An 11,259-nucleotide genomic window follows, 5' to 3' on the forward strand; every position below is an offset into this window, starting at 1 on the left:
CACATACAGAGATACCACAGATACTTTTTATTTTCATGGCAGCCACTGAAATGTCTGGGAAAGCGAAAATAAGGAAGAGTAGAAAGTCCAAGAGAATATGACTCACATATTACAAAGTCTTTAATGGATTAAGGCTAGAACACGCAACAAGTTAGACCAGTGGTCCCCAACCTTTTTGGCACCATGGACCAGTTTCATGGAAGACAATTTTTCCACAGACTGTGAGGAGTTTGGGTGTTGTGGTTGGGGGGAGATGGTGTGGACCTCAGGTGGTGATATGCGGCCCATTTCCTAACAGGCCACAGACCTGTACTGGGCCATAGCCTGGAAGTTGGGGATCACAGAGTTAGACCCAGGCTAAACACCTAGGAAAATGATGTAGGCTTGCATCCTTGTTCATGAGTATAATTCTTTTGCTAGTCTTGACTGTTAGTATATAATAGTATTTATTCACCTACAAGAAACTCTTACTTTCAAATGAAAATCCCTAGGTTCTCACAGTTCTGAATATAAATGTAACCTCATCTACTTGTTCTAGTTACTTTATTCTGTTTATCCTGCCTGTACTGTTAAAAAATCTTTAAGCATAAATACAAATTAAGGCTAAATTTAATAAAGTTCTGTCTAGACAAGGTATTATGTATTTGATATTAAAGCCCCTTCAAGTCTAAATTTTTGTTTTTTTTCATCACCTAGATTTTTTTGCTCTGAAATTATCTGCAAGATCAGGACTGACAAGCATGTTTCCATTTACTACTGATTGGCAATAGCTGTCCCTTTCTATAGGCCAGAGGGCCTGTTTAATATTTTTAATGTCAGATACTTGAACCACAAACTATCCAACCACTTATTCAGACATGGCTTTACAGTTCTAAATTGTTTGAAAAACTGAATTTAAATTCCTACTGAGTTTTGTTACATGTAATGATTTCACATATCTATTAAATGTTGGTTATAAGTAATCTTTCCCAAGAAGGGCCTTTAATAAAACTGTTCAAGTTGCTGCTGAACTTATTATTTTCACAGAAAAGATGCTGTGGAAGTTACTGTCTTAGCAGCTTTCCAATTCTCAAACTTCAAAATGTCTCTAGTAATCTTTTTTATTTGGGATTTTCAGAAACCTTTGTGAGACAGATTAAGGTATGGAAGGCTTATTTTATATGAATTATTTTTCATAATTTCCCTGAGTACTTTCACATTTTACTCATCTATTTCCCTTATTAATATCCCTTTATCTATATAAATTCTAATTCTTTGATGTTGAGTAAGATGTAAGTGATGGCTAAAATACCCCCAAAATAATGACAACTATAGGATTTCCCTCCAATATGAATTCTCTGGTTTTGTGTTTTGTAAGGGTTGAGTGACAGCTAAAGGCCTTTCCACATTTATTGTATTCATATATCCATGACTAACAGCCTTCTCACAACTATCAAATTATAAGTTTCCTTTTTAGTAGGAATTCTCCAGTTTGAATGACTACTAAAGACCTTTCCACATTGATTAGTTAGATCTGTTTCTGTCCAAAATGAATCATGTAATGTTGAGAAAGGTCTGAGATGCACGACCTACCAAAGCTGAAAAAACTTACATACACCTTGGACTGAATTAATTCCAGTCTTACGTATAAAATCAACAGAAATACATATATAGCCCCAAAAGACATAAACAAGAATACTTATAGCAGTATATTTATTATAACACAAAATTATAAAAAATACAAATATCCATCAATAGGATAAATAGCAGTATATTCTTAAAATGGAATAGTAGACAAAATGAAAATACACTACTGCCACATGCAATAATGTACAAATCTTAAAAATGTTCACTGAAATAAGACAAAAGAATTCATGATGTATAATAAAAAATATAAAGTTTAAAAACATGCAAAAACTACTTTATGACATTATAGGCTAGGAAAGTAGTAATCTTTACGGAAGTAGCAACTAACTCTTTGTATTACACAGAGTGGAAGGAGAAATACAGTTCATAGATATGTCCTCTCTTATAGAGACTGATGCTTACAATTGTTTTATATCTTGCCTCTGCACATATTATGTATTTTTTAAAATAAACTATTTGAGTCAGCAGGAGCAGCTGAAAACCTTAAAAGTTAGCTTCGTATCTGATGGAGTTCAATAATAATGATAACATCCATTTTATATGCTAGTAAACATTAGAGAAATAGTTACGTGTTTTGGTACTTTCATTTAATAACTATTATTACATTTGTGATTAAAATTACATTAACCTGTTTAAGCATGCTTTTCTTTTTAAAACTAAAGGTTTACAATAATTTGGAAAGGGTTCACAAAGAAATCACACCATTTATTGTATTTCTACGTTTTCTCCCTTGTGAGTTCTTTGATGGACAATGAGGTTTCTCTTATAACTGAAGGACTTACCACACTCATTACAAACATAGGGCTTCTCTCCTGTGTGAGTTCGCTGATGTACAATGAGATTTGTCTTCTGGCGGAAGCACTTCCCACATTCGTTACATTTATACGGTTTCTCTCCTGTATGAGTTCTTTGATGATGAATGAGATATGACTTCCTGCTAAAGGCTTTCCCACACTGAGGACATTCATAGGATTTCTGCCCTGTATGTATTTTCTGATGTACAGTGAGGGTTGCTTTCTGGCGAAAGGACTTCCCACATTCGTGACAGATATAAGGTTTCTCCCCTGTATGAATTCTCTGATGTAGATTGAGATTTGTTTTCTGACTGAATGATTTCCCACATTCATTACATTCATATGGTTTCTCTCCTGTGTGAGTTCTGTGATGATCAATGAGATATGACTTCATTCTAAAGGCCTTCCCACAATGAGGACATTCATAAGATTTCTCCCCTGTATGTGTCCTCTGATGTGCTACGAGGGTTGTTTTCTGGCGGAAGGACTTCCCACATTCATTACAAATATACGGTTTCTCCTCGTTATGGGTTTTCTCGTGAAGAGCAAGGGTTGTCTTCTGGGAGAAGGATTTTCCACATTCGTTACAAATATAGGGCTTTTCCCCTGTATGAGTCCTCTGATGTACAGTAAGGTTTGCCTTCTGGTGAAAGGATTTTCCACATTCTTTACAAATATAGGGTTTCTCCCCTGTATGAATTCTCTGATGTAAAGACAGTGTTGTCTTCTGGCGGAAGGACTTCCCACAGTCATTACAAACATATGGTTTCTCTCCTGTGTGAGTTCTCTGATGACGAATGAGATGTGACTTCAATCTGAAAGCATTCCTACATTGCAGACATTCATATGATTTTTCCCCTGTGTGTGTTCTCTGATGGTCAGTGAGGGCTGTCTTGAGGCGGAAGGACTTACCACATTCATTACAAACAAAGGGTTTCTCTCCTGTGTGGGTTCTTTGATGATCAATGAGATACGACTTCCTTCTAAATGCATTTCCACATTGATGACATTGATAGGGTTTTTCCTCTGTGTGAATTCCCTGATGCAGGATCAATACTGACTTCCTGCAAAACGATTTCCCACATTCATTGCAGGTATGTTTTTTTTCAATATTGGTTGCTCTTCTCTTTTTATTATATACAGATGGGTTTTCCCCTCTGTAAGCTCTATTATGTGTAATTAAGCCTCCTCTTTTAAGGAATGATTTTTCACAGTCATTATATCCAAATGACTGCACTGGAGTTTCCATTTTCTGATACTGCATAAGCACTTCATTATGACTAAAAGCTCTGCCACTTTGATTATGGGATTTGACTCCAGGAAGAGCTGTCTCTTGCTTAGTACTGAGGAGTGATTTCCCATATCCATTATACTCACTAAGTCTCTTTCTTGCAGGATTTAGATTACTGATGATTAATTCTGAAACATTTTTCAAAATCTTTCCATGGGCGTCATATTCAGGAGGTAGATTTTTTGAATTAACAGGGTTTTTGCCTAGAGTAAATGTCTTTTCATATACATTATTCTTCTTGTTAACCAGTTTTTTGTGGTTGATACATACAACTGATCTAAAATACTTATCTTGCTGTTCCCTGAATTTCACCAGAAAGTCTTCAGCTTTCCAGTTTTCTTCTAGAAAAGAATATAGTTAATAACAATGTGTGACTCTTCCCACATTTGCTATGGAAAGGAATTTTACTATAATCTACCACATGAGGCCAAAAGAAACTCAGGAAAAATTACCCTCCGTCTGGATTAAAGAAACATAGAACCTTAACAAAAATGGCTTCAGTGTGGAAAAGGATGAAAAAATAAGCAATAAACATTACTAATACCTCTTGCCCTTTGCATAAGAACTTTATAGAGAAAGTGAAACAAACTGAGAAGTCAAAGAATGATGAAAGGATTGATGGTTAGATAAGTAAATTCAGAGACAATGAAGTGAACCTATCAAACGCATTAGAATGGACAAGAAAAATTAGTAGAAATGTTTATTCAGGGAAAATATCAGATGAAAGATTATTTTTGGAGAATACCAATTGCCTATACCTTTATACATGCCCCCCTAGATTACTGTGGTAAAACACTTCCAGTTGTTTCACATACTAAACTCTTCATGTATCAATTAATTTTCTAATATTTAGAAAAACAATCCTATAGTCTATGCTCTAATCCTCCATATGCCTGGGAATCATTTTCTCTTCTGAGGGGAGAATTAGGAAAATACTTCCAACAGGAACTTTAAAACAGATCAGAATATATTCAATTGCTCTATTCTGACTGCTGGTAAATCAATTCTTTTGAAATTGTTCAATAACAAAACTCTCATGACCATCAATTATAACTATTCTTCTTTTCAGGTGCTGACTTACTTTTTTATGTTTAAGGAAAAGACTGGCTTGTCTCTCCTCAATGCAGTAACATTCCTTCACCTCAATTTTTCGTACAGCAGACCAGATTGCTCAATTCATTAATGTTATCCTTCATTTCTCTTATAAACTAATAACTATTTCTGACTTTAGTTATCTTGCAATCATCCATATCTAATGGAAAAATGTTAAAGCTAGGCTCAAAACTCTACCTCTTCCTTGAGTTCATTATGCCCCCTACTAACACATACAAGGAATTTCTCCTATAAAAAAACCTTTACATCATCTAGATTCACTTTTTATATTCACACAAGTTTTTAGGGTTGTCCACATAGCTGACAAATCTCGCCCATAACAAGTAATTTTAGCCTCAGTCAGACCTTGTACTTATTGCCCTATAAATACCTTACTTATTCCTAATGACAAACCTGTGCTAATGTTCTTTTCATCTTATTTCTACTCATATTTAGAGAATCTTCAAGGAAATCCTACCATCCATGATCTCAAAAACCCTTCACATATTTCCCCCACCACTTTAAGCTGTTTCTTTAAAATTTGAACATAAATATGGTCTAGAAAAAACATTTTAAGAAATTTTTAACAATTTTGCACTCTGACATAATATTTCATTAAAAAATACAGATGTTCTGTTCTAGAGCCTTATTTAAGGGAAAAAAATGCAGATGTGATAGTAATCCTTTAGAAAGGAATATTTTATTGATTTACCTTCTTTAAATGCTTATAAGTCTACATTATCACTGTGTATCACGGTTATGTGGTATTTGGCAAAATCCAACCACTTTAAACAGAATCTATAGGGCCACAGGTGTGCAGCTGTAGTCCCAGCTACTTGGGAGGCTTATGCAGGAAGATTAGTTGAACCGAGGAATTCAAGTCCTCCCCAGGCAAAAGAGCAAGACCTCATCTCTTAAAAAAAAATCTACAGGGCCACAGCCTGAGCTGATAGAGGAAAGTACCAGTACATTCTTTCCTCCCCTACATAGCTCCACGAACAATTAAAGCAGTAACTACTTAATACCTAACATGTTACATACAGTGATAAAGATTCAAAGGGCATTTTATCTTTAGGGAAAGAATCCTTAAGCATAAACCTTATACAATCAGGCATCAAATTACATAATTGTTTTTAAGAGTTTCGTGTGTGTTTGTGTTACAGTTAATAGGTAGCACAGAAATTCAGAAAAAAGAAACGTAGATATGATGTGAAAGTAATCAAGGAACAGTTTATGGAGAAATCTTGAGACTGAAAAGATACATAGTACATGGAAGGGAGAACACAACATAATGAAAAGTACCTATGTGATGACAAACCCTACATTTATGGAGACCATTTAGGAGACTAGGTCAAGTGCAAATTAGCAAGAATTTTGTCCAAGACAAAGTTGAAAAGACCAGATGAGGGCTTATTGTGATAGTCTCTGAAAGAAGAGGAATTCTAATTTCATATAATAAGTAATAAAAAATAAGGAACAAGTGATGGTATATCTTGTTGGGAAAGTAACAATATACATTGAATTAGGACAAAAGTTATAATGAAGACATGAAATAAGTTAGTTGTCATTTTGTATGGTGTCAGTGAGAAATGAAAATATGAGAGGATATCAATATATCTCACAGGTTGATAAACATAACACAAATTGTAAAAAGACCCATAAGAAATAACAGAGACAAAAGAATCAAGCTGACTTCATGGCAGGAATAAAATAATTTAGAAATACATAGATAATGGGAAAGAATGTAAGAGCTGGGAATATGAGTGATTTTCATTTCTGACACACTGTCACAAAATAGGTGAGGTGACAGACTGTAGTGCTCCTTAAGAACTACAGTAAAGGTGGGTGAAATGCATTGAGTTTGTTGATAATAGAGCCATCTATATAAAACAAAGAGCTTAAGGTCTGAGAATGGGTAGGATTATTGTAATTTAAAGGCAGATCACTTGCAGACAAATTAGAGAAATAAGACCGAGAGTCCAGTGAAACAACATAAATTTATTTAAAAAAGTAAAATCTGTGTAACTATTGTGTGTCAGGCATTGTTCAGGCGATATAGTTACAGTGGTGAAGAAAAGAGACCAAATTGTAAATAAGCATTTAATGAATCAGAATAAAAATGAGTTACTGTTGTTTTATCCAAACCAGGTATTAATTTCAGAAACAATGATCATATAAAATGAACCACAAAGGTATAATGGAAGAAACCGGTGAGTCTGGAATTACCAGTCTAGGCTGGGGCAAGTGAGTTTTAAAATTAATAGCTAGATTTGTGGTGAGAATGGGAAATTAGACTTAGCACAGAAAACAAATCTGAGGTATTATGAAGGAAAGGTTAAAAAAGAAATGGTAAGTAACTAAGGACAGGAACATTAACCAAGAATTTTCTTTTTTAAAGACAGATTTAAGAATGCCTGAAAGAAAAAAAAAAAACTATCGCAACAGCAAGGACTGAGAATGCTAGAAAAAGAGATACAAACAAACAAAAAAAAGATCTAAAAGAAAGAAGGTTTATAGCACATTTTGAATAAGTTAAGAGTGGCAAATATCTTTGATAACATCAAGCAAACTAGGAAAGAATATATTTGGAGAGAGTGGTATTTAATAGTCTGGTTTTAAGTTTTATGGACATGAAGGCCATTTCAAAGATCAGAAGACTTTAAAGACACTCCTAAAATATTTCAAAGGTAGACCACCCACCACCTGACCCCTTTAAATGAACTTTCCACTAGATTTCGTCTGCCTGGGAGTCAGAAACTCACCTAAGCAGGTAAGACCTGCAAATGATGCCCATGGCTCTTCTCCTTGCTCCAACTTGAGGATGACATCAGGTTTGGTCATGTGACACCCTGATAAAGGAAAATAAGACTTAAGTTTGCTATGCTTTAACACCATTGAAAAACAAGTAAGGTGCATGGTTCAGTACTGCAAACTGAGACACTCAATTGGGTAATAAACTTAGCACCTTGAAGTGGGTAAGTGAAGAATATAATCTTTCTTTCTGCCAACCAAAAGAAACTCATCACCTCTTCCCCCTGAAATTCAAGACTATACATACTTTAGGCAATCGGAGAGGAAATACATGTATTGAAAGTTTTCAAAGTTTTTCTTACCAACAGAGATGAGGTGGCAATAGTTTTCCAACATCACATCCATATATAGAGTCTTCTGAGCAGGGTCCAGGTGCTGCCACTCCTCCTGAGTGAAGTCCACAGTCACATCTTTGAATGACACTGATCCCTGAAATGGATGGAACTATAATCAGGGTAGGTTGACTAGATATTGGGGACTACTTTTGACCCTGCTCCTTTGTGGCATTCATAAAAAACTTGTTAAGAAAGATAATCATTTTCCCTGTTTTATGATTTACATTGTGGGGGAAACAAATATCAAGGTAGAAATACCTATCACTGAATTTTTAAATAACATTCTGAAAATATTTACTGTGAAATCACTTTATGCCCAAACACTTATTAGTTTACTAAGATGCCAAAACAAACAAAACACGCCCCACAGACATGTAACATATACTTGCAAGAAACTATGTGTAAACACAAATCTGCAAGAAGGTATTACAGGTAGAACATAGACAAGATATAGCTTATAACAATTTCTTAGGCTTCACTAAGGGACAAATTATTTCCCCTTCAAGATGAATATGTTACATAGGAAGAAAATGGTTTTAAAATACACGGTAGGATTTTCAGCATCCAGCAATAACAGACTGAGATGGTCAAGAAAACACTCCCTCAGACAATAATTATAAAATCTGGACACAATATACAATAAAAAACTAATGGAAGGCACTGGAAAGTGACAAAGCAGGCAGAAATTGGACAAGAGCTTACCCTTGAAGGACGGCAACTGCAATGTGTAAAAATTGCTAATTTTGTGGCTTTGCTGCATCAGAGAACCTGAAACTCCATACTTTCTGCAGCACAGAACCACCATTTACTTCCTCAAAGGTGACAGAGGATAGAATTTAGAGCTGGCAGATGAGCTGGAAATTTGGGTAAATTCTGGAAGCAAGAGAACTACACAAAGAATGAGACTCAAAATCTGAATATAAACTCTTATTTTAAAAACCCTGGTTGATAAAATATGCCTGTGTTGGAGAGATCACAGAGAGGGCTTAGCAAAAAGCAGGCAAAAAGAAACCAGAAGAAAGTCTTGAAAAACGAAGTGCACCTAGTGAGATTGTAAGGATTCTGCTTTTTAACTGACAGCATTCCACAAACTGTTCACAGCTCAAGCAGAGGAAAACTGAAGCCTTACTGGACTGAGGTGTCAGAGCCTGGGGCTGACAAAGCAGCAAGAAGTGTAGGGGGGTAAAACTCTAGAAGCAAGAAAATTGCAGGAAGTAAACCTCAAAGTCTAAGTATAAACACTCACCAATTCCTTGATTGAGAGCTAAAGTACAAGAACAAGGGACACCCTATCTGCCCGCAGGAGGCTAGGGTAAACAGTAGCAACTAGAAGCTTAAAGAATCAAGGGGCTATATTAGCTGCTTCATAATGACAGGGGAGGCAAAGTTAGAGATTTGATTCCAAACAAGCTAACTGCCTACTAAAAAAACCCAATAATCCTAAGAATGCAACAGACATAATAACAGAATTCAGATTATTATTTATGATGCCCAGCTTTCCAGCAAAAATTACTAGACATGCAAACCAAACAAAAAGGGTGTGGGAGAAATGACCCATAGTCACAAAAAGACAGTCATAGAAAATAATTCCTAGTGGGCCCCGCTGCTGGATTTTGCCAAAAAAGGCTTCAAACCAGCTGTTCTAAATGTGTTCAAAGAAATAACGGGAAACCTGGAGTAGAATCTCAAAATGCAAACTATAAAATGCAAAATGTACCAAATGAAAATTCTAGTGCTAGAAATAAATGAAATGAAATATTCAGTAGATAAGCTCAATAGCAGAGCAGAAATATAAAGGGGAAGTAAAAATAAAGAAAAATGAACAGACTCACAAAGACCTGTGGGTGAATTTCAAAGTAATCCGACACAACATAACTGGAGTTCCAGAATGGGGAGGAAAAAAGAAAGGGTATGAATAAATTTTAAGGAAATATTGGCCTACCAGATCCAAACTTAGCAAAAACTTTTCTTAGCAGAAACTTTTAACTTACATATTCAAAGAGCTTAACGAACTCTAAAAGGATAAAAACCAAAGAGAACCACCCTTAGCCACAACCTAATCAAACAACCTAATCAAACTACTAAAAGCCAGAGATAACATCAATCAAGAATTCTATATCCAGCAATACCATTTATTAAAAATAAAAGCAACATTTTCAGATAAAACCTGAGAGAATTCATCACTAGCAGGACTGCACCAACAAAAACATTACTAAAGGAAATTCTTCAGGTTGAAGGTAAAAATAACACCAGATGATAACTAAGATCAAGGAAAGAATGAAGATAAGAAAAGTTATACATAAGAGACTATATTCATTCCTTTTCTTCTCTAAAAGAGATGACTGTTTCAAGCAGCAGTTGATAAACATCTTCTGCTATTTTAGCAGGAAAGTAGCCATAGACAATATGTAAATGATGAGCAAAGCTGTGTTTCAATAAAACTTACGTATGGACACTAAAATCGGAATTTCATAAAATTTTCATGTGTCAGGAATATTTTTCTCTTACATTTTTTCAAACACAAAACCATTCTTAGTTCACAGTCTTTACAAAAACAGGAAGCAGACAGGATTTGGCCTGTGCGTTGTAGACTTTTGGTTTAAAGTAAACATTTTAATAAAATTTATTACAAACATAAATACCACATAATGGCAAACATAAAAACAAGATGGAGGGGTGTCAGTAAATTAAACTATAATGTTGCAATATTAATTTTTTTTTAAGACAGAGTCTCATTCTGTCATCTTGGGTAGAGTACAGTGCTGTGATCATAGCTCACTGCAGCCTCAAACTCCTGGGCTCAAGTGATCCTCCTGCCTCAGCCTCCCAAGTAGCTGGCACCACAGTGTGTGCCACCACGCCCAGCTAATTTTTTCTAATTTTGGAAGAGATGTAGTCTCGTTCTTGCTCAGGCTAGTCTCAAACTCCTGGCCTCAAGCGATCCTCTTGCCTTGGCCTCCCAGAGTGCCAGGATTACAGGCGTGAGCCACTGCACCCGGCCAACAATATTGATGTATTTTACCTTAAGTAACTTAATATTAACCCTAAGAAAACCATAAATTAAAGATGTATACTGTAATCCTAGAGCAACCACAAAAAAAAAAAAAAAAAGCAAACACATTAGAATGTAGGAACAGAAAAACACAAACAGGTTAGGAGGAACCTAAATGCACATTACTAAGTGAAATAAGTCAATCTGAAAAGGCTATGTACTGTAGCCTTCCAGATTCCAACTGGACGTTCTGAAAAAGGCAAAACTTTGGAGACAGTAAAAAGATTAGTGGTTGTCAGGGATTAGGCAGGGGGGAGG

The 11,259-nt window shown here is 35.4% G+C and overlaps 1 protein-coding gene across 2 annotated transcripts in view; it reads right to left on the reverse strand.

The window, feature by feature from the left end:
• Positions 1–1,665: 1,665 nt before the first annotated feature.
• ZNF567 (zinc finger protein 567) overlaps positions 1,666–11,259 on the reverse strand; it is a 20,996-nt gene continuing 11,402 nt past the window's right edge. For both annotated transcript variants that reach the window (XM_012651631.1, XM_012651632.1), the window contains 3 exons: positions 7,917–8,043; positions 7,566–7,652; positions 1,666–4,052 (listed from right to left, as the gene is read on the reverse strand). In XM_012651631.1, the coding sequence (XP_012507085.1) occupies positions 2,332–4,052; positions 7,566–7,652; positions 7,917–8,043 (1,935 nt within the window). In that variant the 3' untranslated portion in view covers positions 1,666–2,331. The remainder of the gene's footprint in view (positions 4,053–7,565; positions 7,653–7,916; positions 8,044–11,259) is intronic.

This window comes from Propithecus coquereli, unplaced genomic scaffold (assembly GCF_000956105.1).
Source record: "Propithecus coquereli isolate 6110/MARCELLA unplaced genomic scaffold, Pcoq_1.0 Scaffold358, whole genome shotgun sequence".
NCBI lineage: Eukaryota > Metazoa > Chordata > Mammalia > Primates > Indriidae > Propithecus > Propithecus coquereli.